We start from the raw sequence: 22087 nt of genomic DNA on the forward strand, positions 1-22087 counted from the left end.
GACACCTGAGCAGAAGAAGATCATGATCATAATCTGCTGTGTGATCCTGGGTATTGTCATTGCCTCCACCTTCGGCGGCATTTTCGGCTAGACTCACCCCACGGGACTGTTCGTGTGCAGTGGATGGAGCCACGCGTGCCATGGGGCCGCAGCCACGCCGGAGCGAACCACGCAGCCCCGGAGCCTCCCAGCAGCATTTCAGTTTCTAATGCATGGTTGTTTGTGACGCTGTGTGTGCGGTGCGGTGCGTCTGTGTGGAGGGAGCGCCGGCCCCGGGGCGCGGGCAGGGTGCAGGGGACGGTGATGGGCACAAAGGGGACCCAGGGCAGGGGAACCTGAGCTCTCATCACTGTTCCAGCCTGGGTGGCTGGCTGGGACCAGGTGGGGACAGAGGTGCCCTTGGGCACTGCTGCTCCTTCTGTGCTGGGCAGCCTGTGTTAGTGACAGCCGAGGATGAGGAGGGATGGACGAAGGGTGTTAGGGGTCCTTGGGAGCACAGTGCCCGGTTACATCCCCCAGCTTCCCCATCACCTCCAGCCAGAGCTCTCATGTCTGTCACCTGCATCTGTGCTTGCAAACAGCTTTCCTTGGGCTGCTTCTCTCACGGGGCCCTTCCCCAGGGGTGTGCTCTGCCAGGCCCAGTCTCCCCCTGTTCCTGCCAGCTTCAGGGCTCTGTCCCTGCTGCTCTGCTGATGGCAGGGCTGCCCCCTCCCTAGGCAAGCCCTCGCCCAGATGTGGGTGACAGGGGCTGGACATGCTGCTGCTGGCAGTGGATGCCTAATGGAGCAGTGTGGGATGAGGAGCTGCTGCATGGGGCCACCACAGTTGTTTGGGGATGGGGACAGGCCACATAGGGAACTGTGCTGGCCCAGCAGGGAAGGATGGCACAGGTACTTTAAGGCCAGTGTGTTTCACTGGCCGCTCACCCTGCACCAAAGCCTCACGGTTCTGTTCTCAGCCCTAGCACATGGTGGCCCTGGCTGCTGCTGCCCCCAGGCCTGGGCTCTGGCTGTTGAGGTTTGGGGCTGGCTCTGATGCCAACAGTGCTTGCCTGGGAGGACTGCGTCCAGCCTCACTCCTCAATATTGGCACCCGTGGCTGGGGGTTGGAGGCAGCTGGACTTTCTCCTGTTGTGGTCCCAGGAGCAGCCCCTGCTGCATTCAGCCCCCACCCCACCCCCCACAAGCTAGGAGCAGCAGCTTTCCTCCTCTATCCTACCAGCTCCTGAACAGGGCAGTGCCTGATTGCCCCTTTCATGTCTTCACCTTTCAATGTCTGCCTGCCCCTCTGCCACCTCCCCCTGGCACACTGCCCTTCTGCCTGCTTATCCCCTGGGCCATCCAGTGAAGCAGCTGCACTTGGTGTGGTACTGTGGGAGCGGTTGGATGCCTCATGCCCTCTGCTGCACCCGCTACACGGGTGCAGCTACTGTGGTGTGGCCTGAGCCTGCTGGCAGCTTGGAGGAACCCTGTGTTGCCACTGTCCATTTCCCTTGGGTCGGAGGCAAGGTGCTGCCTTCACATTCTTCCAGAGACTCCAAGGGCTCCAGCTGGCCCAGGCACATGCCAAGGCACCACAGAGGAACCCAGAGCAGGGTAGTCACCTGGAGCCAAGCTCACAGCCACACACTCGGATAGGGGCTGGACACAAGCCCAGATGCTGGTTACAGAAAAAGGCACTTGATGGCAGAGTACTCCAGCTGCAGGCATGTCACATCCCTGCTTCCAGCGTAGAGAGGCCAGTGCTGCTCCAGCCCTGTGCTCCTCCACCCTGGCTGGTTGCTGTAGCACGGGCGCTGGCCCTGTGTGTGGTGCCCATGGGTGTGAGGTGAAAGGCTGCGAGCTGTAGCCAAGACACAGTGCTGCCTTCCCTGGGTGCAGCAACACAGACGTGGCTCTTTCCTTGCCATTGTCACCAAAGGTCCCACACTACAGCCCCAGTTGAATTCAGCTGCCCTTGGGAAGCGTGTCCAGCCCAGTCCCCTGCCCTGCTGAGCCCAAGTCCCCAGTGGGTCCAGCCACGGGAACATCCAAGACTGGAGCCCCCTTCTTTCACAGTCCCACAAGTGATGCGAGCTACAGCACTGCAGCCTGCGTGTGCAAAAGGGCTTGGGGCACTGGGACCCCTGCAAGCAGGGGCAGGCCGGCTCTGGCTCCCCCTTTCCGGGGCAGGAGGCAGGCATGGGCAGGGTCCTTGCTCGGTGGTGTCTGAATCCAAGACAGGGAGCTGGAGGTGATGGCACGAGTGGTCACTGCTCGGTCCCCAGGCAGCTCCCTGCCACCACAACCTGCGCTCTGCTCTGCTCAGCCAGCAAGAGCACTAGGCCCCCTCCGGGAAGCAATAACGCTGCTGGCCGGGCTGCTCCTGGGCAGGCAGGCAAAAAAAGCTCCTCTCAGGCTCTCACCCTGCAGCAACGCCCACCGCTAGCACAAGGCAACTCTTCTTCCACGCAGCGGCTTTTGTGGCACAAGCTCACGTGACATCAGGGCTATGGCCCACCCCAGTCAAGGCACAAGGCCAAGAACAGCACTGGGGGGAATTCTGGCACTTGCTCCTTCCTTGTTGGTACCACCGTTGCCAGCAGCACCCCAGCAGCGGGAGCTGGATGGGGCCACAGTTAGCGATTCTGCTACTGGCACATTGCTGAGACCCTGCAGGCAGCGGTGGTGCCAGGCTCTGACACGAGGGAAGCAGAGGAGCAGGCCGCTTTTGGTGCCACACAGGCAGGCTCACACTGTCCTCGCTGTGAGGGGAGGGTGTTTTGGTGCAATAATTACCCCTGCACTACGGGAAGCCCCGTTCCGTTCCTTTTTACCTACCCGTCGTTGCATGTACAGACCAAATCACCAACAGTGTGGTTGTGCTTTGCGGAGACATTCCACTTTTTCTTTCCAGCTCCCAACCTCAGACCACTTGTCCTTTTGGGTTACACCACCTCTGTTCCAAGTGCCACCTGCCCTCCCAGCACCAGGATTGTGTCGATGCAGTATTTTCATGAGCAGTGTGGGGCACGCACAGCTTGCACTCAAACTGGGGATTGGTTTTTTTTGTAATTAATGTACTTGAAGGCTTTCCGAGCCCCCCGTGGAGTTGTACTGTTGCTGTACTGTGAGCTAAGTGTCCTTGTTTTCTATGTGGATCTTGACCCTGGCTTGCTCTGTCTCACTGGACTGGATGACACTATATGTTGCCTCTTTTCTCCTTCACCCTTTCCCTCCCTGCTAGCCACCCTTTCTTCTCCCAAAGCTTTGGGTGCAGACAGCTTCCCATTTTGTGGAATTTTTATGTAGAATAAACATTTGTAACTGTAAAGCTCTGGCTGGCACTTCTCTGTTTCAGGGGAAGGGAGGTTGGTGGGGAGCAAGTGCTGGGGTGCGGACAGCCCCAGCACCCTGGGAGCACTAAAGCAGACATGGTGGGCCTGACGGAAAGCACCCACAGGCGCAATCGCCACAGGAAAAACACTTCTGCCAGGGGCAAGATTTGCCCTCACGGGATATGCACCCTTATACTGCCCGACTCCCTGCCTGCAGACAGAGGGCAAGCTGGCAGGGAACTAGATGCTGCATTCCCACCTCAGTACTCCCCTGCACTGAGGGCAGGACACAGGAGACCAGCAACACTCCTGACTCGTTAACTGTTTAGTGAGGAGGCTGGATGTAATGTTCTAGCTCACCTGGAGCTCCAGATGGCTCACTGCACTCTCAGGAATATAAGCAATGGTATTGTAGACACCAAAAGGCCAGAGCACTGTCTGCCACTCAACCTTCACCAGAAAAACAGGGCTAGAAACTTTAGTTGGCTGTTGGGCAGCACCTGAGCCAGTTTACAGCTCCAAGAGCCACCATGACCTGTCCCAGCAAGTCCCAGGCCTGGGATGCCCATCTGTGCCATCCATGGGAGGCTCACTGGAGGGACCAACACACCATCTTCCATGTCAGCAGTGTCCAGAGCAATTCAGAAGCGAGGGCGGCGCTTTCGACCTGTGTATTTTGTGTCTGCTCGCACTTCCCTGTGGAGAAAAGCAGAGAGCAACTAAGCACAATCTACAGGTCATTCCGGGAGGGAAAGGGAAGTGGGTTTGTGGCAGGAGTATGAACAGGTGACAGCAGGCCAGACCAGCACAGTCAGCCTCAGCTGAAGCAGGATCCAGCTGAACTTACTTGCCCTGTCGTCGTCTACGCTCTTTCTTTTCAAGGATCCAGTCCCGGCTTTTCTTCACAGACTTGCCCTTGGTGTTTCTGAACCGTGTCCTACAGAGAAAGCAGACAGCAGCTGGAGAGGAACTGAGGTGCAGGGGGCGGTTTTCCTCCTTGGAGGACTGCCACCCAGAACGGGGCATGCCCTCTGCCTCATACAACTAGCGAGTACCCCTCCCACCACTCCTGGGATGAAAGCTCAGCCAGCACTGGGGTAGGTGGCCAAACAGTCCAACTCCAGGTGCAGTGGGGGAGGAGGCTGCTTCCAGCCCCAGCTCTGACCTGAGGAATACCTACCCTGCACAGGCTGCGGCAGGTCAGCACTCCCCTGTGTCACATCTGACACCAGCAGCATGCTGGGCTCTGGGATCTCGAGGGGAATTATGGGCTCAAGCACAACCACCTTCCCCTCATCTGCTCTACTCTGAACAAAGTAGACAAAGCCTCTGGCTTCCCAACAAGTTGCCAGTTCTGCTATTGCCCTCCAAGACCAGGTACCCTCTGGAGTAAATAAGCAGAGAACAGCAGTGTAAGAGGCAGGAAAACATGGCAGCCACAAGCTTCTGGCAGCCATGACGACTTTCCTCTGATTTTTGTTCTCCGTCTCTCCCACTGGCTGCAAGAGGGGATCTTCCCTGCACCGCTACCATGGGAGGAGACCTGGCCAGCAGGAGAAACCTCCCAGGCCACAGCTAAGCAGAGGTAAGCAAAGAATTTGACAGCAGAAGAAAGGGAATACCAGGCTTCAGACACAGAAGCCTAGCTCCTCAACAAAAAAAGCCATGTTTGGTATCACCAGAATTGTAAAACTTGCCCCTCCCATCTCTCCACTATGCAACAACAACAGCCCCATGATGCCACAACAAACCCTCCAATTAACCCATACTGTTCCTTGTGTCTGGGGCCCTTCAATAAAACACAGCAGTACCCATCCGGGCTGCCAGGGGTCCTCCCAGTCCCTTCCCTTCAGTCCCTTCTCACATGGCAGTGCTGTGGTTGTCAGTCAGCAACACCCAGCCCTTATATCCCCACACCCCTTGTTTGGGGAGAACTTGCAGCTTCACCCCCTGCACGATACCTCTCATTGGTGAACTTTGCCTGGTGTATCTCTTCTCCATCAGCACACTCAGTACCAAGGCCCTGAAAAGCGAAATTGGGAAGTTACATTCTTCTGGCAGAGAGACAGCTAACGGTCATTCCTTCTAAATCAAGGGGAACCCAAGGCGCTGCAAGGGGAAGGACTGGAGCAGGAACAAACTTGTCTTCCAGTAATTGGAATATATAATTAATTGGAATATATAATAAATAAAAGAAAACAGATCTCAGGGACAGCAGGAGTTGGTGACACTCACAAAAAATGTTTAAACATATAAATGAAGTCACATCTGCACACAGAGCTGCCTGGCTTCCACATGACCCAGCAGCCAGGAAGGCAACTCTGCTGCCTCATGGAGCTCCTTACCTTCGGTAACGTGCCAGATGCCCCAACAAAGAGACAAAGGAAGAACCTGAAAGAACAAGAATAAGGAGCATGAAGCTGGAATCCATGCGATTCCCACTCCCCAAACACAACTGGGATTGTTTATAACAGAGTCAGACCTAAGCTGTATCCTCTGTCCAGGACTGTATCACAGGAGAGAGAACGGCTTGAAAAAAAAATAATCACTGCTACCCAGGCCTCACCCCAAACACACACTTACAAAGAGACACAACTCACTTCTTGGCTTTGGCACTGTTGGGGTAATCTACCACCATTCCCCCAGTAAAGCCAGCTCTCATGGCTTGGGTTGTGATGAGCTCCAGCTGGAAAAAGAAGCACGTGCAAAAGTTATTTAGCAGTCAACCACCAGCAACGCCCAGGAGACCTCTGGGCTCAACCAGAGCTAACTGCAGATGCCAAAGATGGGTCATTCCTGCTCCTTTTGAACTCTGCACTAAGCTCCTGGTTCTGCAGTACCATTCGGACACCGGCCCGCTGCCTTTGTTTGGTTTTCCCGGCTGCTCAGTCTAGTCTGGGTTAATTGGCATAGCAGACTCTCTAAGAGGGACACTGGGCTAGATTTCCCAGCCCTGGGGAGTACAGTGCTTAGGACTGCAGGCCAGTCTTCAAACCCTGTCACACAGGGGAAAAATCCAGGACAGCAGATTCAGATCGTGTCCTGCCAACTTATTTGATTTTAAGGCTCAACCCAAGACAATCTGCGAAGCAACAGAAACTGCATAGGGCACTCTCCTTATAGGATTTTTCTGGGCTCTTGAAGAGTTTTACAGATGGCAGGAAGGAGAGGCACACAGACCCAATATGGAGAAACACGATGCATTTAGAGCCTCAAACAGCAATGACTTCTCTGCCTGGCTCTGCCTGTACCTCTCCCCCACTGACTAATGTCCTGTACCTGTTCCGAGTTCTCAGGGTACAGCTGCAGGACAGCTCGGGATCCTCGGGCCTACAGGAAATAAATCAGTCACAAACGTGTCTCAGCGCAGGCAGGCCCTCTAGTCACCCAATTCCTAGCCCAGACACTAGCAGCCACCTCCCCAGAGCCTCCTGGAGAACACTGCCAGGGGAGCTGCTCAATCTGCAGAGCCAGCTCCTTCACAGCACAGCAAGGTACGGGGGGTAACAGCAGGGATCTGAGAAGCACGAGACACCATGCAGGCAGGCAAGGACATAGGAAATGGGTGCTCCTGCCAGTCCTCCATTTCAGAGCAGAATTTATGTAAATACCTGACTTAAAATATCTTGCTAAAACGCACCAGTGAGACTGTAAAAGTAGGCAGAGGCCTCACTGGGAGAGCATGACACTTACCAAGGCAGTATAAAGAGTAGAGAAGAATCGATACAGGCGTTTCGGAGGGCTGTGCGATTTCTTATCAGCATTACAAAGCCATTGCACTGCGGAAATACTGAGAAAGAAAACAAGATCCCTGGGACACTGAGCCGTTGATTCTTCTGCAGAGCCTCTCTGCCTCCCTCCTTTTGAGCTTACTTCCAGCACTAGGCATGCGTTAGGCTTCAGGGAAACAATTTCATTTTTCCATGTAGCTTTGCCTTCTATTTTGCAGTTACACGAACCCCTCTGGAGCCTATGCCAAAGCCCAACAAGGCACAGTAGTTATCCAAGCACAAAAGAATCCTGAAGCATCCCCTTTAGGCCAGGTGTTGAAATTATTCAAGTGCTTAGCTGTGGCCCTTGCATGGCTACGCAGGTTTTGCCTATCAGCAATCCCAAACAGAGCATTCAGTTCAGCAACAGATAATCCCTGCTCCGTCCCAGCACCTTTCTGTAGTATTCTCTAAGAAGAAGAGTGTTGCTGTCCCCTTCGCCTAGCTCTTCATCCCAAAACCAACTATCAGACCTTTGATCCAGGGACTGACCTTGCAGCTAAGCAATGGTACAGACATACTTTCCGTTTTCCTCCTCGGAGTAGGCAATGACAATACCCCCACTTGTATTTTATTTAGTTCAATAAAATTCCTCGCTCACCAGCACAAAACAAGACAAGCATCAATTGGGAAACAGCTGTCGGAAGCTGCTTCAACTATCCAGAATCTCAGCAGCTTATCCCAGAGAGGTGGAGTCAAGTTGCATGGAGCAAAGAGAACTACTGATAAGGACAGTCGCGTTCATCTGCTACACACCATAGGCAGACCACGCGTACTGTACAGATGATGCAGTTATGTGGAGTATCAAGGGAGCTCACTTATGTACACAAACCTACCTGATACAGCCATCAAACATGCCAGGCCTGAAGGGAATGCCATGACCCATATCTGCAAGGAGAAGGTCTCCTTCCACCTCCCTCTCCATGGCCACATCTGCACAGAACAGAGCATGGCTCAGGCAACCAGCCCACACCTTTGGGGACCACCTCTGAGGTGAGACAAGGGCGACAGGGGAGGAAGGCCTGCTCACCCAGCATGGCAGGGCTGATGTCCATGCCAATCCAGTAGTGACCCTCGTCAGAGATGTAATCCCCGCTCAGCCCAGAGCCACAGCTGAAGGGAGGAAAGTGCTGGGATCACAGCCCGGTCTGAGGGCGATACTGCCCAGCCACACCACTCCAGCAGCCCGTCACGGATCTTTAGCCCGCAACAGAGAGCCATGGGCGCTGCCAGGCCTAGATGCCCCTCGCCCCCCGGCACCCATCCGGCCCCCAGGTGCCCCACGTGCCCTGACAGAGGTCAGGGCCTCCACTCACCCCACATCCAGGAGGAGGCACGGCCGGTCCTCAGGCAGTCCCAGCAGCTCCACAGCCCGCTCCGACATCTGCGACTGGATCTCTGCCACCCGGGAGCTGCGGGGCACGGCCAGCAGGCTGCAGCCCCGCGGCGGGCCGCCCGCGCCCCCGCGGCAGGCCTGACGGCCCCACCGTCAGCCCCCCTCCCCGTGGGAGGCCTCCAGCGCGGCCACACGGCGGGGTGCGCCCCCCCGGCAGGACCCCGCACCCTCCGCCCCACGACGAGCCGCCCCCCCGCCCGCGCGGCCCGGCAGCCCCGCAGCGATCCGCCCGCCCTACTTCTGCGTGTACTTCCGCGCCTCGGCCTCATCGTAGAACTGCAACGAGAGAGCGGCGGCGGTGAGGCCCGGCAGCCCGGCGCGGCCCGGGGCCCCCCACCCGCCGCCGCCCCGCGCTCACCAGCTCGGGCGGGCCCCGGTGCTCGGGCCGCCGCCCGCTGCCCGCCATGCCGCCGTGACGTCACTGAGCCGCGCCGCCGCCCGCCATGCCGCCGTGACGTCACTGAGCCGCGCCGCCGCCCGCCATGCCGCCGTGACGTCACTGAGCCGCGCCGCCGCCCGCCATGCCGCCGTGACGTCACTGAGCCGCGCCGCCGCCCCCCTGCGCCTGAGATGGCGGCGGGCGGGCGCTGAGGCGGCGCGGTGTGATGGGGCCGGCCGCGCTGGGCCGCCTGCGGCGCCTCCTGCCCGCCGCCCCCCGGGCCCCGCGGCTCGGCCGCGCCCTGGCGCCGTCCCGCGGCGGGCAGACGGGCGGCGGAGCTCCGCGGGCGCGCCGCGACCTGTACGAGGTGCTGGGGGTCCCGGCCACGGCGACGGCGGCGCAGATCAAGACGGCGTACTACGAGCAGTCGTTCCGCTACCACCCCGACCGCAATGCCGGCAGCGCTGCCGCCGCCGCCCGCTTCGCCGCCGTTAGCGAGGCCTACCGGGTGCTGGGCAGCGCTGCCCTACGCCGTAAGTACGACCGCGGCCTCCTCAGCGCCGAGGACCTGCGCGGCGCCCCGCCGCCCCCGCCCCGGCCCCGCGCCCCGGCGCCGCCGCCCCGGCCCCCCGCCACCGCCCGCCGTTGGCCCGTTCCCCCGCCCTTCGACTTCGACGCCTTCTACCGAGCGCACTACGGGCAGCAGCTGGAGCGGGAGCAGGTGCTGCGGGCGCAGCGGGAGAAGCTGCGCCTCCTCCGGGAGGAGGCAGCGGCCCAGGGACGCTTCCGACTCCTCTCCGACCTCTCCGTTGGATTCCTCCTCGTGCTGGGTTTTGCTGTCCTCTACGGCCTCAAGTGACAGCAGGGCCGGGCAGCCACCAGGGCTGCCACCCAGCTCCACCGCTGTGGTGGGACAGTCATCGGTGGGCATGGCAGCTGGCTGCGGGGCGTCCCCTGTGCCCGTGCAGCTGGCAGGCACTGTATGCAGGGTTTGCTCCTCAGGCTGCCGTAGTTCCCTTCTGCTGGTGTGACCTTCAGCCACAGTACGTGAGCAGCAGGCTCCGTGTGCAGGCTCTGCTCTGTGGGCCTCTGCCAGCATGACCATCAAACATGGAGTGCAACTGACAGGCATGGTACGTGGTTGTGATGTGACCTCCACAAGCGCGACCTGCAGACAGCTCGTGACCACCAGATACCACATGTGGGCTCTGCTCTGCAGGCTGCGGTGTGCCCCAGCTGCCAGTGTGACCTTGCAGATGTGGTGTAGAGGCTCAGGGGGCTGCAGTGTGCCCCCTCTGCCGGTTTGACCTGCAGACACGGTGCCTGACAGGTAAATGCAGTTCATGGACTCTGCTTTGTGGACTGTGACGCGTACCTTCCGTTGGTGCTGCTGTTTGACCTTGGTGGGATCCACGTGCCTGTTCTAAGCCACAGCAGAGATTAAATGGCTATCAGTGGCGTCTGTGTGCTGTGTCTGTTCGTGGGAGATGGTCTCACCAGTGCTGAGTTTGCTGCTATTTCAAGACCAGCCACCTCTGTGCTGTCACACCTGTTACTGCATTTTTGGGGAGTGTTAGGAGTGTTTGTTTCCAAACTGCATCGTTGCCTTTTGTCTGTCCCTGTTCTGGGCTTGCCTCACTGTGTGGCAAGTATGGAAGTATTGGATTCAGCAGCACAGAAGACTAAAACCTGAGCTCATGGTGGCTCATGTCCTGGTCAGCAGGTGACGTCACCTGCAGGTGCTTGCCAAAACACTTCAGTATTGAGAGTAGCCTGTCCTGTCTAGGTCTTGCCAGGAACTTCACACATGACCATCCCGCACAGGCCTTTGTGGCTGGGAGCAGTACACTTCAGAGCACTGAGTGGCATTACTTGTTTTACATGTATCTAAGCATAATTTGCACATGAGAGTATTTGCTTATTTAAGTATTGAAGTGTTTTAACAACTAAAGAATGTGTCTTTCAGAGCTTCTGTCTTACCTTGGGTGAAGGTTTCACCTATGCTATGCTGGTACTACATGGAGTGAGTGAAGCTTACTGAATTCTGAGTGTGCCATAGACTTCATTTGCGTTATTTTGCACTGATTTGCTGGGCCTGCCTGGCAGTGGTCTGTGCAGGAGCCAAGTCCTCACCTCTCACTGCAGTGACCCTGGGTTATGTCTTCTGACAGCACAAAAATGTTAAAAGCAAATGCCCCGTGTTTTCCAGTTGCAGAGTTCTGTAACACTGAACAGAGCCTGGAGCAGTAGTGTGGCAGGGAGTGTAATGTCTATTGGTACAGGGTATATGCTGTACAGGAGAGCTTTTTGCCTTTTCTGGAAAGCATTGTACCACTTCCAGCTACAGACTTTGGAGACTGCTGCATGTTTGCAGCAAATTCAGCCCAGGGGCAGAGAGCTTTCCAGGATCCTCTCTGGTTGTCGGTCCATCCCTCTGTGTGGGATTATGTCAGCATGTGAAGAGCCGGAACCTGGCGTTCAAGGGCATTGGTTACAGAGTGATAGTGTCTGGAGCTGTGGTTCTGTGTCACATGCCGATGCATTTTCATGCTATAAACCAAGTCACTTGAAAGACCAGAGGCAGTTTCTCTGGCAGAGTTTGGCAGGAAACATTTGCTTCCAGGCTGGAAAAGCTAGGGATGTCCATGGGATGTGGTGGGTACTAGGGAGCACCTCTCTAGTTCCTGGCATCGTAGCTTGCAGGTTTTTAAGGCAGCCCTAGCAAACACGAGGTGTCCTCTGGATTGACCTTTCTTAAATCTATGTAGTGCTGAGGCCTGGGAGCTGTTCCCCCCAGGCAGACTCCATACCCAGCCCTGGGCCAGCTTCCTGGCAGAGGGATGGTCTGGTGTGGTGCAGCGTGGAGCAGGAGGAACAGGCTAGCTGTTGTGCTGCCTGCACCCCTCTGTCCTGTAACACCGGAACAGGGAAGAGTTGCTCCAGTAAGCCAGCTGGGCCGATGCTCCTGCTCTGTGTCTGGTGTTTGTGTCTGAAATTGGGGAGTGAAGCACCCAGGCACCACAACCGGGTTAATCCATGTGACTTTCATTGGGTGGTTTGGGCAGTTCGTATTACTGGTTCTTCCTCTTCTTCCTCAGGGCTTCATGATGTATCTTGAACATTAAAGATATCCAGCTATAAACTGGTGATGAAATGACACGTCTTTCTTTTGGTGGGCTTTGGTGGTAAATATTCCTCATACTTGCTGAGAAAATGGAGGGTAGGGGACAGGCTGGTGTTTCACATAGTGACTGCAGCAGGTTGCGGAAGAGGGTGGGGAGGGGGTGTCCTGTTTCCCTGAGGCTGTGGTGGGAAGGGTGGGCACGCTGCCTGCAGTCAGTGGGGAATGGCCTCCCTGGGCCACCGTGGACTTCACTCCTGCCTGCTGGAGACCCGTTCTGTGCTGCCTGTGACACACAGGCGCACTTGTGGCATACCCTCTGTACTCACTGTGCTCTCTGTACTTGCATACCGCAGGTAGCGTTCAGTTTTGCTGCTGAGTTTGGCCAGAGAAGGGGAAGCATGGCATGCAGGGTGTGGAGGGATGCTTTGGGGCATCCAGCCTGTCACTTTTGGGGTGGTACAATGTATACTTCTCCTCAGCGTCACCTTCGCCCTAGTTGGGCCTGAATGCTCCTCTGCTCCAGGAAGGATTTCAGGAGCTCAGGCACAAAGTGGCTGAAGCTAGTCCAAATGCACAGACCGACTGATAGCTCCCAGCACACCAGGTTACTACCCTTTTGTCTTCTCGTGTCAATATTGTCATCCCGTTCTTGTCTTTCCCTAGTTGTTTCCCTGATGGAGAGGTGCTAGGAGCAGCTGCATTTCTTGCAGTTCTCCTTTAGCCAGGTGAGCGCAGTCCTTGTGCAGTGCCTGTGGCACAACTACTAGGGGAAACACAGCAGGGCCTAGCAATGACAGAAGTGCTGTGACAGCAGGGGCTTGCGTGAGCTGTACAAGCCCCCCAGGATCAGAAGGTCAAAGTGGAAAAGGAGAGGAAACAGGGCCCAAGTGGGGCTGATAGGGTGTGTGAGGCTTGCTGCACAGGGACCTACTCTGTATTTAAACCCCGTGTTCTACCTCTCATGGCTGTGGCTGAGCAGTACTGTTGCTGAGAGGTGACTATTCGGTGCTCCCAGCAGTGGGATGCTGAGCAATTGGAGAGGGTTACAGAGCTGTCTTCGGAGAGGGAAAAGCACCAGGCAGATCAGTGAGATCCATGAGGAGTTTGCTTTCCTTCACACGTGCTGCAAGGGGGATGGGCTTGTGCACTGCTTCAGCACCTTTGGCTGAATCTTAGCCATGCAGCAGAGGGTGAAGCTCTGCAGCTACCTGTGGCCTTGGCTGTCTTCACACCTCAGGGACAACAGGGATGGATCCTTGGGGGTGCTGAGCCACAGAGGGTTGTTTCTGTGACAGAGCCCATCTTCCTTCAGCTGTGGGCAAAGCAGCCATGGATAGGGGTCATGGCAGGGAACAGCTTCCACTCCCAGATGTACTGCGGGCCTTGCCTCCTTTTGAGGATGTATCCAGTTACTACAAGACTTATCTCAGTAACGTACTGCAGTCACAGCTGTTACACAGCACACCCCCCCACACCCTGGCCTATGCCCTCGAGGTGCTGAGGATGGCAGTTTCAGGTGGGGAGGAGGTCACCGTGAGTAGCTGGTATCCTGAGGCCTTTGCTGGGAAGAGTGTGATGTTCACAAAGGAGATTTCTTCTTCCACTCTTGAGTCCACTGGGGCCACTTTTACACATTTTCTAGCACATCCTACCCCTCCTCTCTCTTTATTGCTGTGCAGCTCCATGTTATGTCTGCCTTTATAGTAAGTGATGTATTGCATGCACACTGGGTGCTAGTCCTTTACTCTTTTACCCCTGATGCAAATTTTTGCTAGCTCTTAGATTTGTGTCACTGTAAGGAACTGCCCAAGGGTGAGTTGCTGGTGGGGCCTCAGCTATCACCCTGTGCCCACGCCTCCAGGCCTGTACTGCTCTACCCTGCACCTTCACCCCTGGGTTTATTCTGCGTAACTTCTTGTTACTCATTCTCACCCTTGGATTAGAAACAACAGACATCACACCATGCCTTTGTAAAAGGGAAGCAAAACTAAACCAAACTAGTTAATGGCCACTTGGTAATTAGATGCTGTTACAAACTAAGTAAATCAAACAAAAGCTCCAGGCAAGCCGAGACAAGCCTGGATAAAGCCTGACAGCCCTAGTTCTGAGGCGCTGCATGCTCAGTGCAGACCCCATTCCTCATCTTATGCCAGCCTGTTCTTGTGGGCTGGCAGCAGCATAACCACAGGCTTGAGGTGCTGAGCTGCTCACCTACCTGCTGGGTAGTGCAGCCTGCGGGCACAGGGTCTCTGTGTTTCATTAGGGCCTCTTCCCTACATCTCAGGAAGCCGGGCTGCTCTTTGGGAAGGAAGGGGTTAAACCCGGCTCCTGGCAGGTCTTTAGGGGTGCCAGCTGGGCTGGGGGCATGAGGGGCAGGGACAAGGAGCTGCAGGCTGGGTGAGCAAGGTCCTACTTGGAGGGATGGCCATCATGCCCCACCGCCACCACCAAGAGGGGCTGGCCTGGCCTGGAGCCAGGTGAGGGGACAGCCCCAGCCCTCACCTGGCCTGGGATCTGCAGGCAGGGCTCTGCACCCCACTTCTGTGCTGCTGGCCTCGAGGTGGCTCTAGGAGGGCAGCTCCCCCGCCCTTCAACAGCATCCCCTTGGGTGACTCCTCTGTTAATAGAGTTAACTGTTCATAGAGTTTCCTCTGTTCAAGTCCTGCTGCCTGTGGAGTGCCTGCTGCACAAGAGGCCCTGCGGGCACCCTGACATCACCTCCCGCTGGCTGGCCCCAGCCTGGGGTTTTGCATCTCCCACAGACCCGGGGTTGCAGCTTAAAGAGTTTCCTGGGGGCTGCCTCTGCTGGGGGCCCCCCTTCTCACAGGTGCCCTGCCCCTCCTGGGCTGGGGGCTGCTGCTTGCCCAGCCTGGCTTCTGAAAAGCCAGGCCAGGGGTGGCCACAGAGCTGGCAGATGCCCCTCCTGGGTTTGGCTGCACACCAGCTGGCAGAGGGGCTGAGCCGGCCCCAGGGCAGCCGGGCCAGCGCAGAAATGAATGCAGGTGCACGCCTGGCGGCAACACTTCCTCCTCTAGCACGTTGACCCCCACCTTGACACGGTGCTGCAGGGCAGGCAGCGCTTGGTGCAGGCAGGGAGAGCCACCGTTGCAGACAAGGAAGGGCACAGAGGGCTCACCCTGTGCTGCTGCCAGCTCCTGCCTGTTAGCAGTGTCCCTGTCTTGTGCCCCATGCAGGACTTTGTCCTCAGCCCAAGGGGCTGGAGCTGCCATACCACACACGCAGTGCTGCCATCCATGTTCCCCAGAGGTGCAGGGTACGTAAGCTCCCTGCCAGGACCAGTGCATCTGGGGGGTGCAGCCACCTGCCTGGGGCACTACATGCCCCAAACTGGACAGGACCGCCTCCAGGGTTGGAGGAACCTCCCCAGGGCAGGGGCTTGCCTTGCTTGGCAGCTTCCCAGGGGTTAAAGTACCTTAGCTGAAGTGGGGTGGTGGCCAGCCCAGCAGGACCATGGGGCTGCCAGGGCCTACCCACTGCCACCCGAGCTGGGCAGGCGCCTAGGGGTGCTACAGTGTTCCTATGGACAGAAGGCCAGCCAGGACCACAGCAGTCCAGGTCACTTTGTTCTTTGGATCATTACTTTTAGTGCTGTCAGCCTCAGTGGGACACACCCACCATCCCCAGGCTGGAGAGAGGCAGCTGCTCGCCTTGAAGGCTCACGCTCATGAGGCCACATCTGCCCTTGCCCTAAGGTGACTCAGGACCTGCCTGGGGCCAGGGAAGTTTGTCCTGGTGCTGGTGGCAGACCCACACAGCATCGCCTGGGACTGCCCAGCCCTGGGGAGCTGTGCAAGGCAGGCACTGGCTGGGGAAACCCACTGGTTGTGCCTGACTGGGTTTTGGGTTTGGGTGGCTTGACTCTTTGTGCATGGTCATGTGCACTAGTGCCAGCCCCAGTGCTGCACCAGGTCCCATGTGGCAGGGCAGTGACACACTTTAGCATTGCCTTTGGCTGGCATTCAGTCTGTACAGGTGCCTGGCTCTGGGCTCCAGCATGCACCATATCCTCACGCCATTGCCTTGGCTGGAGATTTCCTCCTGAGCCAAGTGCTAAGGTGGCCTTCCTCTCCCAGGCAGGCATCCAGATCCCCAGGGGGATGCCTTGTGCTTATCTATGCCCAGCTGCTCCCCTCACCCCTGCTGTCTTGTGTGTGCGTGCTCAGAGCCCTAATAGCTCAACACGCACACATCACTTGGGCCCATAACCCCATGCTGTACCCACAGCTCTGGTCATCTCCCACAGAATCTAGGGCAGCCCTTGGGGTATCCTGGGCAACTATCTGGGGGACTCCAGGACACTGTGCATCCCAGCCCTCTCCAGACACAGCACAGATGGTCTCATACAGACCAGCTGGCCTCCTAAGTCCTCCTGCTTGGTCCTCATGTCTTCCTGGTTATGTTAGCCCTGCGAGACTGGTACGGGAATCCAACCAAGCTCTTGTGCTGTGGTTGCCAGCCTACTATGGTTCTTCCTCCTGGCATGTGGCAAGCCACAGAGCCCAAGTGTGGCAATCAGGTGTGTCCTGGTACCCTTATTGACAGGCTGCACCCAAACTGAGCCTGATGGGACCCAGGAAAGCAGGAGGTGTTCTCTGAAACCCAGATGTTGCAGTGACTACTGTCTCCTTGCCTGCCAATAAAGCTGCAGTGGCTGGTCCCCAATTTATCCTAGTCTTAAGCTTGTTTTAACCGGTTATACTGGATGAGTGGCCCCAGTCCCACACGTGAGGGCTAGAGTTTGGCATAAGGGTGGGTACCCTCTGGTGGAGCGGGTGATCATACACTAAGCCAATGGTCTGTATTTTAGGGTGCTTTGTAGCCAGAGCCAGGGCCCCTTGCTGCTTTGGGTCATTTCTAAGCAGTCTGTGTAACAGTGCCAAGCTGCAAGGCAGGCGGGCAGCCGGGAAAGAAATTAAATGCTACAACCAGACAAGGCTGAAAGTGTTAAGAGCCTGAAACCAAATCAAAAGCTAGAAACAGCACAAGAGATGCCCCAGAGCAAGGAACAAGTACCCCAGGGTGCTGAGAAGGCTACAGCTGGAGGAATCTGGGCTGTCTGCCCCAGCCTTGTCTCATCATCCATTGCATGAAATTAAGTAAAGGAACAGAGGAGCTGGGGATGAAATAGGGTGAGCTCAGGCCACCCGCTGCCTTTTCCAGTGGTGGCCAAAGTCAGGGTTAGTGTGGGAGGGTGGATGGGGAATGGGTACTAAAACCGCCGTAGGGCTGTACGCAGGCTGATGAGAGCTGTCGCAGAGCCACGAGTAAGCCAGCTGGCTGTGAGGTATAACTCTTCATGGGGGCAAGGGCTTGGCTGCTGGCACGAGGCATCTCCAGTTACCAGAGGTCTTCACCATGTGTGGGGCCAGACTGCTGGGAGATGGCCCCTGGTACCTCTCTGGGGGGAAGCGCACACTCACTGAGCTCTTGGCCCCCCTTGCAGGGCTCTTCCCTTTCCCAGGGCATTGATGGGCTGAGCCAAATGCAGGTGCAACATCTGGGGGCTCCCCAGGCTGGAGGACCCTCCTTGACTGCCAGTCACTTCCAAGCCTGGCAAGTGTCCCCCCACACCACTTCCTCCCTGCCTATTCCATCCCCCTGTTCATTGCCAAAGCCAAGCAGTAACACAAGGCGTGGAAAAGGGCCTTTATTTAGAAAGCACATGGCACAGTGCTCCTGGGCCCTCTTCCCTGCTATCTCCCACCCTTCCCCCACCTCCCATCACTGTTCCTCTTGCTGTGGATGCAGAAACCTCCCCCCGGCAGCTCCCCAAGGGCAAGACCCACTACCCAGCCACAGCGCCCAGCCCACCCCAGCCCCAGCCAAGAACTTCCATCCCTTGTAAGCACCCACCCCTGTGCCTGCTCAACAGACACCACAGCCCCTCAGAGCTGTGTCTACACCACACGCCCACCCCACATGCTCCCTGGCCAGGGTGTTCCTGCACAGCCCCTGTGGAGGCATGGGGGGGACATCCCCTGTCCCTGCCCTGCTAACGGTGTGGAGGCTCCTGCTTCTGGTCTTGCAGTCGCTGCTGCCTGCAGAAGGGCTGGGGGCTGAGCAAAGGGACGTGTCTGACGAGGTGCAGGGGTGAGACTGGGCTGGAGATTTCAGAGCAGGGAGATGCTGGCTGGTGTTCCAGGGCTGGGAGATGGCTTCTGGGAGGCACAGCTGGCATGGCAAAGGGCACAACGGCCTCCAAGGGGATGAGAAAGGTGGGCACAAAGCCGTAAGAGAGATCGAAGGCTTTGGGGGCTACTCCACTCCGCAACGGGGCAAGGCGGGCTGGTGCCAGGCTAGTCAGGGCACCTGGGCGCCCCGCGAGGCCCACAGGGTCCCTGCCCACCTGGTCCTTCCGCAGCAGCTCCTGCAGTTTCTCCAGCTGCGTCTGGCAGATGTGGGAGCGTGTGCGGCTCTGGTGGAAGGACTCCAGAAAGGAATCAAGGGGCAGATCCTGGGCCAGGAACCGCTCTACCTGTGTCTGTGGAACAGGCAGTGGGACAGCGTTAAGCCAAGAGAGCCACGGGACCACAGAGGGAGCCCAGATGGTTGAGCACCATCCGGACCCTGGACTTTTCTCCAGGGTCTAGCACATCGGAGGGCATGGAGACTAGTCTGGGGCCCAGGAGAGGAAGGGGCAGCAGCACAGGGGTCTTGCCTGACTCACCTCCGACTCTGCCTCAGAGGCATCGAGCTTGGCTTGGAGCTGGCCCAGGGCACTCTGTGGGCTCCACTTCTTCAGGTACGCTTCTGTGTTGGGAAGGGATGGGGCTGCCCACAAACATTCTCCTGCATGCCTCCCCACTGATGGAGCTGTGGTCTTTGCGATCCCCAACCATCAGCTCTGCCCACCCCACCCCCCTCAACTGAAAACACCCCCAAACACATCCCTGGAGCCACCTGCATGCTGAGGCCTGTACCGCACTGCAGCATCGGTCCTGGCCAAGGGCTGGCTATGTTGAAGGCAGCATCACCCCCCAACTGCTCCTGATCATGGCTGGGCCATTTCCCTGGGATTTCAAGGATGCTGAGCCCACTCAGGCCCTTGTATTAACACAGGTTGCTCTGACCATGCTGGGCTCTGCTTCACCCCATCAGCTGCACCCCACTCACCCAGGCACTGCTGCTTCTCCCAACACGCCTCTCGTATCTCCTGCAGCTCCTGATACTTGATGGCTAGGGAAGCCTTCCCATCCTCCAGCCGCGGGCGCAGGGAGAGGTTCACCCTGGCCAGGGCGCAGTTTGAAGCCAAACACATCTCCCGCTCCAGCTGCAGACTCTGAAACTGTGGGGAAGGGAATAGGTTGTGGTGTGTCAGCACTGGGAGAAATGGGCAGAACCGGTCCGAGCTGGCAGCCTGCTGGGAGGGGGTCCATCTCCGTCCAGGGGTGAACCCTCTCCTCCTGCACTGTACCCATCCCTCTGCTCTGCCTGGAAAGGGGCTGTGTCCCTGGGGGGGATGCAATGGCTGGACCCTGGCTGTGCACACCACAGGGCAGCTCACCCTGACCGTGGCAAACCTCACAACCCCCTTTGCAGGGGAGAGGACTCATTAGCTAATGAGGGTGTCAGCAGAGAGACACACACCCTCCCTTGCTGCACACCCACCTTCGGTGTCCGCACAGCGCGGGGAGGGGAGCAGAGCAGAGCGGTGCGAGGCGCAGGGGCAGGATGCTGGAGCCGGGCTAGGGCTGGTGGCGGCACAACCCGCCGCCGTCCCGCAGCGCAGCGCCGGGAGCCCCCGACGCCCCCGCCCCCCCCCCCCCCCCCCCCCCCAGCCTCGGGGGGCAGCGGGAGCAACGACGGCAGCGGCCGTGGCCCCGCGGCGGGTTTTGGTGGCCCGAGGCTGCTTGGCAGGCGGTGGCTGCCGAAGCTTGGAGCGGTACCCCGAGTCCCCAGCCCGCCGCCGGCCGGGACGCTCCAGCTGGGGTTTCCCCGCGGCCACCCCGGCCCGGCCGGAGGGTTTCGCTGCCCCTCCGGAGCCCCCGGGCTCGGCGCGGGGGTGTCGGGACTAAGGGCGGACCAAGGAGCAGCGGTGCCAGGGGCCGGCGGGTGCAGCTGCGCAGGGCTCCATCCCGCGTACCGGGGAAGCCCCGCCGGGCGCGGGCGCTGCACGGCTCTGCCCGGCTCCGGGACCACCCCCCCGGCCGTACCTTCCTGCTGAGGCGGGCGGCGCGCTGCAGCCGGAGCTCGTCCTGCAGCAGGGCGCGGAGCTGCGCGGTGCTGAGCGCCCCGAAGCGGCGCGGGGAGCCGGGCGGCGCCGGGGGCCGGGACATGGGCCGGGGCACGACGAGCACAGGCCGGGACGCCCCCGCCGCCGGGAGCCGCGCCCCGCCCCGCCCCTGCCGCGCCCCGCCCCGCCCCCGCCGCCCTTAAAGGCGCCGGAGCCGAGCACAAAGCGCTCCGGCTGTGCACCCCGCTGTGTGCATCCTGCACTGCACTGCGTGCATCCTGCGCCTCGCTGTGTGCATCCTGCACTGCACTGTGTGCATCCTGCGCCTCGCTGTGTCGTCCTGCACCCACCCTGCTGTGTGCATCCTGCACTGTGTAGTATCCTGCATCGCACCCTGCTGTGTCATCTTGTATTGCACCCTGCTGTGTGTCTCCTGCATCACACCCCGCTGTGTGCGTCCTGCACTGCACCGCGTGCAGCCTGCATTGCACCATGTGTGCCCTGTGCTGCACCACACTGTGTGCATCCCACTTCTCACTGCATTGGCCTCACCCTGGACTTCACGGCACTGCACTTGTGCATCCTGTGGACATCCTGGCACTGCTGTACCCATCGGCTCAGGAGAGAGAGAGCAAAGAGGCACCTGTCACTGCCAGCTCTGGGCGGGTCCCCTTGATCCCCTGGGGAAGGGAGAGGTGGGAACGCTGCCCCTCTACCTGTGAGAAACTGCTCCATGCAGGGTGTTGTGGTCACTAAATATTCACAGGGATTCAGGGGCCTGAAAGAAAAATTCGGAGAGCATAAACCTGCCCGAGGACTATCAGTGCCACTTCAGGACATCTCTGTGCTGGAAACGCTCTTTATATCTTTGTCCTGCTCTTACTCTATAACTAAAATGTGGTGGAGAAGCTGGGGAAAAGTAGCAAAGCAGGACCTCCTGGGAAGTGGGGATTGCTTTCCATGGGAGTTTTACCTTAGTGAAAGCCCGCAGCTGCAGGAAGAGCCGTGCACTGCTGCCAGAGTGGGGATGGCTCTGTCCGGGCCAGGACATTTCCATGGAGGAAATACCTGGTGGGAGATGGCATTTAACATCTGCTGCTTGACTTGACACCAACACTGCCTGCTGAAGCAGGATGAGGGGAAGCTGTCAGGGAGCTGCTGGGGGCTGGAGGTCACTGCTGTTGGGTGGCCAAGAGCCCAGCGGGATTGAAGAAGCATTTGGATGGGGTAGCTTGGGCTCAGGGGCTGTGTGAAGCCTGGTGTTGTTGTAGGAGAGATGAGAACCTGTACACTGGGATGTGCTGTGGTGGAGGGACAAGACAGCAACGCAGAGACACCCACCCAGTGAGCCCATCCTCCTGAGCTGGTGGGTGCCAGTCCTGTTGTACTGTGAGGACGGGATGCTCTCCTACACCTGCTGGCCTGTGTCTCTCCACTGCCTTTGGAGAGCCCTAGCAGAAGAAAACACTGCTGGGATGAGGATCATTTACTCCTCAGTCTGGTGGTGCAAATGAAACTCCAATTTTGCCTGTCACTTGGAAAGCTCAGAGGCCCAGGAGCAGCACCAGTGTCATTTCACAGTCTGCCCAGTGCCACCTGATGGCATTGAGCCTGCTGACTGTGGAAGCCAAATCCATTCTGGGGGCACCAGGGAGTGGGGTGGGGGCACCTTCCTGACAGCCATCTTCCACATGCTGCTACCATCTCATACCCCTGCTGCGGGAGAGCCTGTCTTCCAGCCAACGTCAAGTCCATTCTGGAGCTGCCCTGGGCCTCCCCTCCCTGTGATGTGGTGCCCACTGCAAGGCAGGACCAGGCTGTGGTCTGAGGTCCCACTCTGCACTCTGGTTTGGTGGGGCTCAGCTCCTGGTGCTGGAGGCTCTCAGGAAAGTGAGTGCAGCCTGCTTC

General features: G+C 58.3%; 4 protein-coding genes across 9 annotated transcripts in view; 2 read left to right on the forward strand and 2 right to left on the reverse strand.

Moving 5' to 3' along the window:
* The window catches only part of STX1A (syntaxin 1A), an 88035-nt gene extending 84723 nt beyond the window's left edge, over window positions 1-3312 (forward strand). Inside the window, exon 10 of one of the 2 annotated variants that reach the window (XR_013927058.1) lies at window positions 14-51. Coding sequence is in view for 1 of the 2 variants with exons in the window: in XM_080380516.1 (XP_080236642.1) it covers window positions 14-91 (78 nt within the window). In the remaining variant the exon portion in view is untranslated. Of the gene's footprint in view, window positions 1-13 lie in introns of both variants that reach the window. The other variant, XM_080380516.1, reaches the window with a different exon arrangement.
* A 316-nt stretch (window positions 3313-3628) lies between these two features.
* On the reverse strand, window positions 3629-9673 carry BUD23 (BUD23 rRNA methyltransferase and ribosome maturation factor). 4 transcript variants are annotated; one of them, XM_080380537.1, is made up of 13 exons: window positions 8997-9128; window positions 8841-8879; window positions 8721-8758; window positions 8403-8498; window positions 8117-8199; window positions 7923-8019; window positions 7010-7106; window positions 6596-6646; window positions 5917-6002; window positions 5662-5707; window positions 5278-5339; window positions 4164-4253; window positions 3629-4012 (listed from the first exon to the last, which is right to left on the reverse strand). In XM_080380537.1, exons 1-13 carry the CDS (start codon window positions 9003-9005, stop codon window positions 3958-3960), a joined length of 849 nt encoding a protein of 282 aa, XP_080236663.1. In that variant the 5' UTR covers window positions 9006-9128; the 3' UTR covers window positions 3629-3957. The 4 variants fall into 4 exon arrangements, with proteins under 4 accessions (XP_080236663.1, XP_080236662.1, XP_080236665.1 ...); XM_080380536.1 differs by lacking the exon at window positions 8997-9128 and having other exon boundaries at window positions 8841-8925; XM_080380539.1 differs by lacking the exons at window positions 8721-8758; window positions 8841-8879; window positions 8997-9128 and adding an exon at window positions 9547-9673.
* On the forward strand, window positions 9088-10319 carry DNAJC30 (DnaJ heat shock protein family (Hsp40) member C30; the record flags this gene model as incomplete). Its single annotated transcript, XM_080380584.1, has 2 exons — window positions 9088-9994; window positions 10081-10319. One exon carries the CDS (start codon window positions 9088-9090, stop codon window positions 9718-9720), a length of 633 nt encoding a protein of 210 aa, XP_080236710.1. The 3' UTR covers window positions 9721-9994; window positions 10081-10319.
* A 153-nt stretch (window positions 10320-10472) lies between these two features.
* On the reverse strand, window positions 10473-20439 carry VPS37D (VPS37D subunit of ESCRT-I). Of its 2 annotated transcripts, none has more exons than XM_080380500.1 (4): window positions 20160-20439; window positions 19120-19291; window positions 18674-18777; window positions 10473-18487 (listed from the first exon to the last, which is right to left on the reverse strand). In XM_080380500.1, the coding sequence occupies exons 1-4, from the start codon at window positions 20280-20282 to the stop codon at window positions 17999-18001; spliced, it is 888 nt and encodes a 295-aa protein (XP_080236626.1). In that variant the 5' UTR covers window positions 20283-20439; the 3' UTR covers window positions 10473-17998. The 2 variants fall into 2 exon arrangements, with proteins under 2 accessions (XP_080236626.1, XP_080236625.1); XM_080380499.1 differs by having other exon boundaries at window positions 18674-18756; window positions 20160-20316.
* Window positions 20440-22087: the final 1648 nt, after the last annotated feature.

Source organism: Falco punctatus (assembly GCF_963210335.1).
Source record: "Falco punctatus genome assembly, chromosome: 1".
Classification (NCBI taxonomy): domain Eukaryota; kingdom Metazoa; phylum Chordata; class Aves; order Falconiformes; family Falconidae; genus Falco; species Falco punctatus.